Source organism: Poecilia latipinna, unplaced genomic scaffold, assembly GCF_001443285.1.
Source record: "Poecilia latipinna isolate Pla-1442-1.1 unplaced genomic scaffold, P_latipinna-1.0 Scaffold1688, whole genome shotgun sequence".
Classification (NCBI taxonomy): Eukaryota; Metazoa; Chordata; class Actinopteri; order Cyprinodontiformes; family Poeciliidae; genus Poecilia; species Poecilia latipinna.
Genome location: NW_015114304.1, coordinates 83,505 through 96,637, shown reverse-complemented (window position 1 = coordinate 96,637; position 13,133 = coordinate 83,505). Strand labels below are relative to the sequence as shown.

The window sequence follows — 13,133 nt, the reverse complement described above, 5'->3', positions numbered from 1 at the left end:
GCTGCTGATTCAGCATCATCATAACCATCAGATCAGGCTCCAGCTAACATGGATCGCTACAGGAAGTGGAGACAGAATAAGGCAGAATTAGAAGACCAGGAACGCCGGCAAAGAGGAGAGCCTCCCAAAAACCGCCAATGGAAGCACGACTACCACTATCAGTATTCAGTATGTGGTCAGGCGAAAAACAAAATCACTAGTCAAACATAGATTAAGGAAAAATGGTACTGTCCAGCCTCTGGACAAACTATTTTGGAATGGAGAGAGTCTCTTGGGAAGCAGTGACTGAAAGATTTTCTTTTCTTCATCTTTTAATATTGTCCCATCACTTTTGTTTCAAAGCCCTGTATTGTTTTATCTTCCTTTTGTGTTGAGCAAAGCTTGGTGAACAGTTCAACACCAGGTGGATGGCAAGTGCTTCTGCTGCACTTGCCACACATGAGTCATGCTCTCAGGGTTGATCAGGCAGAGACCTGAGGTGTCAGTCAGTTCCCACATAGGGTTTAATAGTTCCTGGATGAGGTTCTGGGTTTCTTCAACCCCTCTGGTCCTTCTTATGCAATGTTTAGCAAACATTGGCCAAAACCTGTGCTTCTGTGGGAGGATAACCAGCATATTATTTTCTTCAGCTCTGAGCTCTTAGCTTCTTAAAGGCAGCTGATATAACTTTGAGCATAACCAAAAATGCAGATAAGTAATAAAAATAAAGATAAATAAAAATTAGATACAACTAATATTGACAGTCATTGAAGTTTAAGTAAAAACTGAGCTAACAAGAGAAGTTTACTTTGCTTTTAAAGATCTACACTGTTCTAATACCTCTGTGTACAGTAAGTTTATTTTGAAACTCAAACAGGAAGTACTGTTCTAATTGAATGTGAAACTGATTTACTGGCAACCAGCCTTTCCTGCTCTTTTGTTGTGTATGTGACTGCAAGCTGATCTGTACGGTAAGTGGAATCAGACTGTTTATTTTGCACTGCGTGTTCTTCATGTAGACGGTTAGCAACAGAGACGGTACACAAAGACAAAGTAACGCACCATGAGACCAGTTCCAACGTGTCATTACTGTAGCTCTCTCCTGTGGCGATGAATTGGAGGAAAGTGAAAAACATGTCCACAGAACACATAGAGGAAGTACTATTAACAGATAATGTAGGAAATAGTTTGATTTCATTGGGTAAAAATAAAAGGGTGTTGTTAGAGGATTTAAATGTTCTGTATGGTGAGAAATATGCGAAGGGAAAAGAAGGTTTGTTTGAAGTGTTGATTTTTACTCTTTGCAATTGATCATTTCCTGCACAGAATTGCTCATGTTGCAGAAAGACTGGAAACTAACTGAACTTCATTGAGCAAGTTCAGACTGAGCACACTATAGATAACCTAATGAAATTGTGACTGTTTTCAGTAAACATGTGTATGGTATTGTGTACATACTTGTAATTGTATAACTTTTGCTGTCTTTTGGAGAGGGCTCCCTTGAAAATAGGTTTTAATCTTGTTTTAAGTCTCTGGTTAAGTAAAGGTAAAATAATATAAAAAACAGGGATTACTAATGCAATCCAAGATTTATTAGTATGTTGAGCTTTGTGAAGTTGCAGAGAACTTGTATATTTCTCTCTTTCACATTATTGTGGAGGAACTTAAGCTCATTCGTCTTTGTGCTGTTTCTTCAGTCCATGCAGGTTTGTAGGCGGTTTTCTTAAAGTTAAAGTCTGGACTTTGACTAGTTGTTGTTTCTTGTCTTTTTAGCCATTCTGTTGTAGATTTGCTGGTGTTCTGGGTCATTTAGCTGTTTTATGACTGTTACAACTGGCTCAAAGTCATAACAAAAATGGAAACCATGCAGTGGTTAAAGTGCATAAAAAGGAATATTTATTAACATAAACAACAATGGTTTGTGGATGTCAGTATCAGTGGTGTAATGCAAATGCTTGGATGTGTTGTATGAGTGCATATGGAACTGTTGAAGTGCAAAAGCAAAGAGAAACTCAAATGTGCAAAAGGAGGGGAGCTGTGGCCTGGCAACAACACCACAAGCGTCAAGCAGCAGAGTGGATGCCGAAGGCGACCCAGAAGATGGAGACAGCCAGGCTTAAATACTCTGCTCCAAATCATCCAGACCAGCAACACCAAAGGGGAGGAGCACAAACACAGACAAAAGCACCTGCTACCCAGCCCACAAGGCCCAGGGCTGTAACAATGACAAATGTCAAGCCAGCAGATGGTCTCGCATTAGTATCTGCAATACTTTAGTATAGAGGAGTTCATTGTCAGGTTAATGACTTCAAGGTCCCCATTGTCCTGTGTTTAGTTGGTGTCATGTTTTTTTTTTTCTGATATGCTGATATCATTCCAAATAATATTGATCCAGAAATGTTGTGCCTTCTACACATAAGATTAAGGTGTTGAACAACACACACATCACACCAGTGTGCTCATCTGTATCTTCCTCAGACTTTCTACTGGTCAAAATGATGTCCGCTTTGATGCCACATCCTTATCTGCTCCTGATGTTGCTCTTGGTGGGGAAATCTGTACTTCTACAGGAAAACATCAAGCCCAATTTCATCCTAATGATGCTGGATGATCTTGGAATTGGAGACCTGGGGTGTTATGGCAATACAACATTAAGGTACATCAGATTGGTTTGGCAGAATATCAGCTTTAAAGATTAACAGGGTTGTGCTTTTTCATATAAACTGAATTTTTTTATTGGCTCTGGTGACCTTTATTTGAGAGTGGTCAGACAGGAAAGTGGGTAATGAGAGAAAGGGAAAGATTCAGATTTGTGATGGCCACATCAAGGATTAAGGCCTCCATATATGAGTCGTGGCATGTATGCAGCACCCTAAGGTTGAAATTTGACCCGATTTTTGGTGTGCAAGTTCATTGATTCACAGTCTGTACTAACACTTTTCCTAGACTTAAACTCCTTTGGTGATCTTTTGAATGCTCTGGAATAGGGTGGATGCAAAAGTCTGCATTTACCACAACCAATGCCCAGTTACCAATGTAAAGGTGTGCTGTAATGAAATCATGAAACGCTTCAATAACATTCTAATTTTCAGTCAATGTGTTTTCTTCAGCACATGCAGGCTTCAGTTGCTCATGTCAAGTTTCAATAAAAACCCAACTTTGAAAGGCCACTGAATGTGACTTGTCATTGTTGATCATGTGATTTATAGGACACCCAATATTGACCAGTTGGCACAACAAGGAGTGAAGCTGACTCACCATGTTGCTGCAGCAAGCCTCTGCACTCCAAGTCGAGCAGCATTCCTTACGGGACGATACCCGATAAGATCAGGTCAGTTCACCCAGAAACACCAGAATACATAACTGAAACATCTGAAATCTCAATTCAAAAACACAGTTTTTAGTTATGTACCAATCGAATCTGGGAGTTGAAAGCATTCTCATGGAAAACAGTAGGATTGACACTAACTTGTTGGTGAGCTCCCTACTTCTCCAAACAGAATGAATTCCGATATTTAGAGAACTGATCAGTTCAGCATGTACATGGTGCTGTAGCTTAGCTGGTCAAAGTGGATGTCCTGTCTTTTAAACATCTGCCCTTAGATAAGCAAGCTCCTTCAAAGGAGAATATGTGTATGAAATCTTTAGAACAGGGGCAGATCAGTTGTGGATGTTTGTCAGAGTCAATGTGGTGTTTGTTTTGTATTTCTATTTGTTGCCAGTTTCAAGATATAATTGCCATAAACCTTTTCAGATTGACTTTACACTATATTTTATCATGTCTGAGTCAATGATGTAGCTTTCTTTAAAATAACATGACAAAGCAGTTTTCTACACAAAGATGGCAGCGATACAACTCTCTGTATCTGAGAACGTCAAAACACCTGGCTTGTCCCCAGAAGATCCTGGCATCCACGACTTGCATTGCTTTTAGATGAAATTTTACCACTGGGAAAAAAATCTAGAAGTAAATCAAACTAAATGAGCTCATTGAGTTTAGCTCAGGTTTGATGGGGGTATATGTACAGTTCTCTGCATTCAAACTCACAATTGACTGATTACACTTAAAAATGAAATAAGGAATTACATTCTCTCTCCCATTCTGTTCTCCAACAGGTGTAGCTGGTAACTTAAGACCAGGGGTCTTTATATTCAACGCAGCGTCGGGAGGTCTACTGGCTCGAGAAGTTACTTTTGCTAAAATTATTAAACAACAGGGTTATAATACAGCTCTTATAGGTGAGCAATACTCAAATATTCACCTGGACTACTGTAAGCACCAGAAAGGGAAATTTTGTACTAACTTTTAATTTGTAAGTGGTGACAATGTAGAGTTAATGCAAATGTAATTTTTTTTTGCAGGGAAATGGCACCTTGGACTTAACTGTGAGAGCAGTGATGATCACTGCCACCATCCCAGTGTCCATGGCTTTGATTACTTCTTCGGAATCCCTTTAACCAACCTGCGAGACTGCCAGCCTGGACACGGCACTGTTTTCCAAATCCATAAGTACTTACCGTACGGTTCGCTGGGAGCAGCCTTGCTCAGTGCGGCTGTTCTCCACTGGAGTGGTCTCATCCTGCTCCGAAGACGACTGATCCTGGGTCTGCTGTCCATGCTGGCTGGGGTCACCATACTGGTAGCAGGATTTATCAAGATCATTCCTTATTTGAACTGCATTCTCTTCAGAGATCACAGCATTGTGGAACAGCCGTTCACTTTAGAAAACCTGACACAGAAAATGACTTATGAGGCAGTGGACTTCATAGAGAGGTATGGCACTTTAACTCGGCTCATGTAGCTCAGTGTTTAAAGTTAGGCTCAGGTAGATTTAGCTTACAAAGTAATGTTTCTCCAGACTGGAAGTAATATTAACATGTTGGAGTCCTGACATGAATTTAACAGAGAATCTGTATGAAAAATAATTCATACCCTTCTGTATAATCATTAAACATATTCGTCTAATTGCATGTTTCCTCTGGTATTTTAAGGATTCATGTTTGGTGATTACCTTTGAAGTTGGAAGGCCACCAAACCATCGCCGTAATTTTTAGCTCCCTCCACAGATTTAAGTCAGGACTCTGTCTGATCCATTCCAGATCACTAATATTGCTTCCAGACAGAAGAAACATGTTTGTCAAATTAAAAGTTTCCTTAAGGAACCCCATGGAAAACACCCTCGCATATAAACTAATACTTTGACCTGAATCTCTCTGAACTCAGAGGAAGAATGAGTGATGGAGTGATGGTCTGGTACAACTGAACACTTACTTTTGGTTACACCAGAATCCATCACACGATACCCACATTAAAACATGGTAGTGACCACATAATGGTCTGTTCTTTAGATGGACTTTGTCATTTTCTGACAGCTTCTCTCTGACAAATTTAGTTGCTTTTCAGTTTAAGTGACACATTAAAGGTGAAATTCTTTTTTACTTAATCTGAAATGATAAAGGGCTAACTAAACTTGTATATCCACAGTTTCTCTATGTATTTAAGAAACAAGAGCATTAAGAATACATCCTCAATAAATAATAGGAAATCAGTTATTGTCTGTCTCTGCAGGAACTCAGGAAGGCCTTTCCTTTTGTTTTTGTCCTACCTACAAGTTCACACGGCCTTGTTTGCTTCTGCTGCGTTTAAAGGAACAAGCAGTCATGGTGTCTATGGAGATGCTGTTCATGAAGTGGACTGGAGTGTTGGTGGGTCAGAGCAATTGAATAAGAATATAGTATAGGAAATATGGGTGGAATATTAATATTTTTTCAGCACACAGTAATATTTATTTAGTGGAATGCTTTAAGAAAGAAAATTCCCAAAGTACAATTATTTGCTGCTGTGCTTTTTTTTTTTTTTTTTTTTTAAGGTTTGGTTGGCTCTAGTGGCCTTTATTTGAAAGTAGTTCGATAGGAAAGAGGTTTATGAGAGAGGGGGAAGACATGCGGCAAATGTCACCAGACCGGGAATCGAACCTGCATCCACTGGCATGAGGACTAGGGCCTCAATACATGAGTTGTGCTTTGCCCCTGCATTAGAAAATGTTCTAAAATGTAACGTTTATTTGAGATCAGCAACATTTATACTTTATTTTCAACTATGTCACAAAACATTGGTGTTCATGACTTCATCAGATGGAATCCAGAAAACCTAACGCTAAACGCTAATTATTGATTCCTTCCAGGCCAGATCCTGCAGACACTGGACAGACTCAGAGTGAGAGAAAACACTCTGCTTTATCTGACTTCAGACCAGGGTGCTCATCTAGAGGAGCTGACTGCTGCAGGCCAGGTGCATGGAGGATGGAATGGAATATATAAAGGTATATCACAAAGAGGATTTGGCTAAAGTTGATATTGTTCAGAGTCTGTTATTGCCAGACCCCAAATGTGTTGAAATGTTCTTATAAACAACTAAAAACCCAATCTGCCAATAGTCATATTCATATACAAATTAAAACTTTACCTGTTTTTCTTTGCAAAATGTTCTAGTTTAGTCAGATTGGATGGAGATTGTCTCAGATGAATTTAGGTCTAGACTTTGACTGGGTCATTCTAACGCGTATGTTTTGATCTAAATCAGGTAATTTCAAAAGGGTGTGAATACTTTTGTGAAGGTCTTTATATTACCTTTAGCTCAATAGATTACAACAAAATCATATATTAAATTTCTGATGTACATTTTTTTATTAGTGGGTAGTGGGACAGTGTCTTCAGAGTGTTCCCATATGTTCATTTTTTCCAAATGTTGCAAATAAGATTTTCATTATTGTTTTTCAGGGAAGTTTTAAGGATAAAACAGTCTTTTTGAATTATGGCAACTGCTTCTTTTACTCTCTAAATTTGACTTGCTGGGTTTCCAGAAAACGTTCCGGTCAGAGTGTGCCTCTGCCTCTGCAGAACAAACTTTGTCCTGAATGTTGTTGAAACTTCATGTGCTGCTAAAATGCTGTAACCTTACAGAGGAGTCTGGCCTTATGAAGCCCTTTGTTACTATAGTAACCAACCAAGAATTTCTGTTTTGGAACTAGAAATGCTTCATTGGATCATTTGTGTTCTGTGTTTGAGCAGCAGGGAAGTCTACCAATTGGGAAGGAGGGATCCGGGTTCCTGGAATTCTGAGCTGGCCAGGTCAAATCCCCAGTGGCAGAGAGATAGATGAGCCCACCAGCAACATGGATCTGTTTCCTACCATTGTTCATCTGAGTGGAGCTGCAATTCCACAAGACAGGTTTGTCTGCATACACGTCTGCCAATCAAAACCAACCTCGAGTTTAGGAGTTTTGTTGGTTGCGTGTGTTTCTGCCACACGACTTGCTGACTGTGTGTTCTTTTTTGTAGGGAAATTGATGGCCACGACCTCATGGATTTGCTACAGGGAAGAGCTGAAAGGTCCAACCATGAATTTCTGTTTCATTACTGTAACTCCTACTTGAACGCAGTGAGATGGCATCCTCCAAACAGTAAGTCCCACGATACAGAAAGTTCTGACTTCATGCTGTGGTTTTATCCACGCTTCAATTTACCGAGTAAAAAAATCTTTGAAGAATAATAATGGACAATAACTGCAAATTCATATGTGGGACTTGATTAAAATGTTTAATTCAATTAATTGCAGGGTCTATATTAATCAATTGCAATTTATCATATCATATATTAACATTTTCAATTAAAAATCCATTTGCTGCTAAATTACTGAATAAATAAACATATAAACATAACAACAAATATTTATTGTTTTGACAGCACGTTATGAAAAGCTGTCGCTTAAAATGCACTTCACTGCAGGAGTAAAAGGAAAAGAATTATCCAATCAAAACCATTTGACAGTGGGGTTGGATTTTCAACCCCGCCCACTTAAAGGGGACAGGGTTGGATAGTGGCAAGAAAGTTCTCATTAAATCTGCACCATTGGGGATTTTTCAGTGCTTGATGGTGATTCTTGCTTCCTGTTATTCACCAATGAATAAGTACTTGTAAAAACAGTAGCATTAAAGAAAAACTTCTGCTGAAATCACTCTTGTAATTTCTGCTCCAGTTCTGACCAGCATTTTTACTCTGATGCACAAAGTCTACCATTTCCCTTTACAACTAAGTGTCACATTAAGCTACTGTTTGACTTGTGGTAGCATGCTGATATACAATTAGACATTCTTTATGCTCAAAGTGAAGTTGCTTCTAAAGAGTTTTAGAAGAGAACTAATAAGAGAAAACATTACAAACAAAACAACAACAACACAGTTTTAGATTGGTCCTTCAGTTAAAGCCATGATTCCAGTGGTTTCATTGGAAAGTTTGCAACAGAGTGTAAGGTGAGGAGAATCTGCTGTCTTCACCTGTTCCACCCCCATCCTTCTATGGGAGAATGTAATTGTTCTTAGTATATCCTCTGTGTTTGGCCAATTAAAATCAAGTTTCACGTGTGCTCAGCTAATTCCTTTTGGATAGGTTTATTTTGTGGACAAAAACAACCAGTTTTATTGATTACAACAATAAACAGTCACAGTTTGTGGTTCTAGTTAATAACAATGTCTTTAAAATCAAGTATCTTCCGAAAAGCACTGCAAAGCAGTTTGGGATTTATTTTTGACAGAAAGTGACAAGATTTTTAGGTTTTCTAGCTCTAAAATATGATGGGCTTTTAAAGTCAGCTATTGCACATATAAACCTATGGGACCCATAAAAAAGAGCAGGTTTTAGATGGTAGTGACGACATGTAGCCAAACACCACGGAACAGCTGACCAGGAAAAGGTAACTGATCTTCAATGTCAGTTTTGTAGAAGAACTCTCAAAAATTGAAGGAAACATTTTGTTATGGTCCAACCAGTAAGGCACAAGGACAAAGGCATATATATAAAAAAATTTTCTATTTATTTAAAAACAAAACTTATTAACAAAAGGTTTTCAACAACAAATCTCAAAAATATAGCAAAATGGGCCCAAAAGAAATCAACTCAGGCATACCTAACTCAGGATAACAAACCAAAACTGACCTCACACACTGAACACACAGGGGAATTTATACACACAGGTTAGCCTACACAACCGAGGAGGGGTGGGAGAAAAGACAAAGACAAATAAACATAAATGACTAATTTAAACTAAAACATTCTGACTTTAACACAACTATAAAAACAAAATGACCTATTACAAAAATGTTGTAGCAATTGTTCCGTTAGTGGAGAGAGGAATAATCTTCAACATCAAGTCCCCTGCTTCCAGCAGCCTGATGGATTGTTCCACTTCCTGGTTTGCCTTACAACCAATCATCTTCCCCCAGCCAGTCCTTCAAACTCAGCAAAAAAATAGTTAAATAAACATAATGTATTTACTAAATGTGTGCACCCATAATAGTAAACATCCTAATGCAATAACCACCACCAAAAAAAGTGAAATTCTAAATATATTATATGAAAACATTTAAATAAATACTAACACTGGGGAAAAGATGGAGGAACCTCCACACATTTAATAAGAATGACTTCTATAAGGTGACCAGTCGTAATAGAACTGGTAGAGTCTCAGTTGGTCTCTCAACACAACATGTCCTTGAACCTTTCAGAATGGTGAAATCAGGGCTCTTCCAATAACTTGATGTTAGACTTTTTGATACTTTCTATAATCAGTGTGAATGTGTGTTTGGAATCATTGTCCTGCTGGACTGTGCCGTTTCAACCATCTACCTTTGGATTTGAGTTGAAGTCCTTCCTGATTGTTATTCCACCCACCTCCTTAGATGTGTTAGAATCGTGCAAAACTGACTTTCTGCACGATTACATCCTTCTTAGATTGACTCGATATAGAGTTGCTTTAATTGTGGATATATTTTTTAGCTTCATGTTATTCTGTCCATAAACACCTTGTCATCTCACATACATGCTTTTCCTGATCATCCCACAGGTAGCTCCGTGTGGAAAGCCTTTTACTTCACCCCAGACTTCTATCCAGCAGATAAAACAACCTGTTTCCACACACATGTCTGCTTTTGCACACCTGATCACGTGACCTACCACGATCCTCCACTTCTTTTTGATCTCTCAAAGGACCCATCAGAGTCAAGGCCACTGACCGCTGACACAGAACCGGCGTTCTACTCGATTCTTGCTGCAATGAAGCAGGCAGTGGAGGTCCATCAGAAGTCAGTGAAGCCTGTGGAGAGCCAGTTAAGTGCAGCACACATCATGTGGAAGCCCTGGCTGCAGCCCTGCTGCTCCACCTTCACACAGCTCTGTCAGTGCCAACAGGACAAATGACCCGGGGTCAGTGGACGACCTCCATACAAAACTTCTTCAAGCCCAACCTAAACAAAAAACAGAATCCAATTAAGAACAATTCACCTAGAATACTAACTTTCAGGAATAAGGAGGATATAAAACGTAGTTTATGACATGGAATAGAACGAAACTTGTGAAGAATATTCTATAATTTTCTTTGTACTGTATATAAAGTCTGCAGTCTGTAAACCTAATGGATTTAATATGCTATCTGTTTAAAACATGAAGTATATCTGAGTTCGATTAAGCGGATGTCATCTGAGACAGTTTCTAACAGTTTCACACAGACCTTCAAAAATACAATGTGAGTAATTCATACTATGCAAAAAATTTAATGAATTTAAAAAGATATTTTAAAAAATGCAATTGAGAGTGATTGGCTTTTGATGTGTAAAACAATTCAGCTCCACTAGCAACTGGAGAGAATTTATAACATCATAATTAAAGTAAAAGGGCATTGCTGGAGATATTACATAAACCCAGTCGCCTGCATGTCATTTGGTCATGTAATAAATTACAACCATTGTGATCAGATGTTGTTGGGATAGATGGAGTTCTTCAGTGTAAAGTTCTGACGGATCCAAAGGTTTTAATTCTGGAAGGTTTTTGGGACACAAAACAACACAAAACCTGTGTGGTGAAACCAAACATTGCATGTGTCATCCCTCTTGTGAAGCAAGTATTAGAAGCACCCTGGTGTTGGAATGTGTTTCTTCATCAAAGAAATACGATTCTAACAAAGTCAGGGATCAGATTAAAAATAAAGTAAAATAAAAACATAGAAAAGCTATCTTGCGCTTTGGTTGTACTTCATATTAATGTGCTACTTTGTGTTGGTTTGCAGCATAAACACAAACTAGAGTGGATTCATTTTTTTGCAAGGTTTTCTGTTGAATGCTCTTCCAAACTATTACTGGAAAATTAGACTGTTCATTGAATTTTTAGTAGAAAAGATCCAAAATATTCTAAAGAAAATGTAGCTTAGGAAGCTAAAATAGCTAGCCACAATACTGCATGACATGCTATGGCTGGCGTTTGCAACACAGCCACTCCAAAAGCAGCATTAATATTTCTTGCCACTGATTGGCTGCATCCCCAAGGGAAGACCATGGATAAAAGCTTCTATGATAGATCTAAGAGGGTTTCCATTTTATGTATTAATGCATGTTAAGGTGTATTTGCTGTTTCAACTATTAAAATAGGTACTTCTAACTATTTTTTGATGGGGTCTAAAGGATTTGTGGATTACATGTATTCAAGTGCAACTGTGATCTGTAACATCTGTAATTACTGTGCAGTAAACTTTGACACTAAATTATAATCACGCTAAGGCACTGTATATAATCATATATACAAATATAAAAATATTACATATGAAATGTTCAGCTGTAGAGGACAGAGATGTGCTGCACAGGTTAAAATGACTGCATGGAAAGTAGTTCTCAATGACAGAGCAGGATGCAGCTCAGTGCTAAAATCTGCATATAAATGAGAGTGTATAGTTCAATGTCACATCCTTTTTATAGGAGGGTGATTGGCAAAAACCCTGAAGTAGCTGTTGTGTAATGAGTACTGCCTCAGAATAAGCTGTGTTGCCACCAAGCACTGGAGAGACGGAGTTAAAAGCAGCCATTACACCTGCTGGATGGAGCGGGCAGCTGACAAATGCTCACTTTGACGAGCGTCCATTGTCTTCTCAGTAAACCAGAGCATGGCTATCACAGCTGGAAGCTGTGCAGGTGTGTAAAGCTGAGCATCATGATGCAGAACGGGCGCCGTTTGCTTGTTTGTGTCCACACAGCCGCCCACTCAGCGTTTCATTACTGGGGAAATGATGAGCTGAATAACGAAGAAAAACACAAGCTGGGGATCATCAGGAGGTCTGAGCTGTAATTTAAGGCCGTTGCAAATAACGAAAGCAGCAAGTGGGCTGAAATAACAAGAGGCCAACATCTGCAGGCATGTTTTCTGTAACATGACTGAGTTCTTCTCACTGCACATTCATAAAAGCAGAAATGTTTCATATGAAATGTTTCGTGGCCACATCACAATACTCTGCTCCATGAACATCAATTCACCAAAACATTAAACAAATAACAATTATAAAAATGTGACTACTTGTTTAATTAACTTCTGTTAGAGCTGGGTTTGTGTTAATCATGTAGGTTCTGTATATGGAAAAAGTTCATTTTTCCCAAATTTCTAAAGGCAAAGAAAAAGCTAAAAAGTAAAAAAAAAAGAAAGAAAGAAAGAAAACCGGTGTACAAAGGTAGACTAAGAATGAAAAATTCTACATTAAATGTCTAATAAGAGTAGACAAATAAGTTAAGTCTACAATTTAGTTTAGAAGTCTGTAATTTTATAGTCCTTTCTAAATTTATCAAGAGAATCTTTATACAGTAGATGTAAATATTTGCTCACCATCACTATCTTCACATAGACACACTGGTAAACATTTATCTGGTCTTTTATTTTGTGGGAATTTCATTTTAGAACCTCTGCACAGCCATAAAGAAATATTCAACCTTTCTATGAGGTTATTGCAGCATTATTTTCTGGATCATTTCATTCTATCAGAAGCTTTTAAATCGAGACTGCTGGGCTGACCAGAAGAGTCATAGGGTGGAACTACCAAAGCCACTTAAGAAATGACAACCATTATTATCTTTACATGGGTTTCCATCAACTCTAATATCATTTTGCTGTCGCTGCCAAGAAGAAAACCTTCTTGCTGTGACATAAATGTAGCCTGTGATTTTAAAACTTTTCTACATGTTTCTTATGCTACATCACTAGAGTCAGGCACGTGCAGGGGGGGAAGGGGGGTCCTAGGGGTGCTTGAGCACCTACCCCTCTTGCCCACAAGTGTCCCTTTTGGT

At 38.5% G+C, this 13,133-nt stretch overlaps 1 protein-coding gene across 1 annotated transcript; it reads left to right on the top strand.

Annotated features, from left to right (window-relative positions):
- The first annotated feature begins 849 nt into the window (after positions 1–849).
- sts (steroid sulfatase (microsomal), isozyme S) lies at positions 850–11,044 on the top strand. The gene is made up of 10 exons (XM_015060125.1): positions 850–950; positions 2,458–2,635; positions 3,189–3,310; positions 4,096–4,218; positions 4,342–4,753; positions 5,549–5,685; positions 6,165–6,302; positions 7,051–7,210; positions 7,321–7,442; positions 9,881–11,044. The coding sequence occupies exons 2-10, from the start codon at positions 2,475–2,477 to the stop codon at positions 10,231–10,233; spliced, it is 1,728 nt and encodes a 575-aa protein (XP_014915611.1). The 5' UTR covers positions 850–950; positions 2,458–2,474; the 3' UTR covers positions 10,234–11,044.
- The last annotated feature ends 2,089 nt before the right edge of the window (positions 11,045–13,133 follow it).

What these genes read in the sequence shown, in the direction of transcription:
- sts (XM_015060125.1), top strand. Translation starts at nt 2,475, where the DNA reads ATGATGTCCGCTTTGATGCCACATCCTTATCTGCTCCTGATGTTGCTC. An exon ending in ACGATACCCGATAAGATCAG is followed by an intron (nt 3,311 to 4,095) that starts GTCAGTTCACCC and finishes GTTCTCCAACAG; the next exon opens with GTGTAGCTGGTAACTTAAGA. An exon ending in TTATAATACAGCTCTTATAG is followed by an intron (nt 4,219 to 4,341) that starts GTGAGCAATACT and finishes TTTTTTTTGCAG; the next exon opens with GGAAATGGCACCTTGGACTT.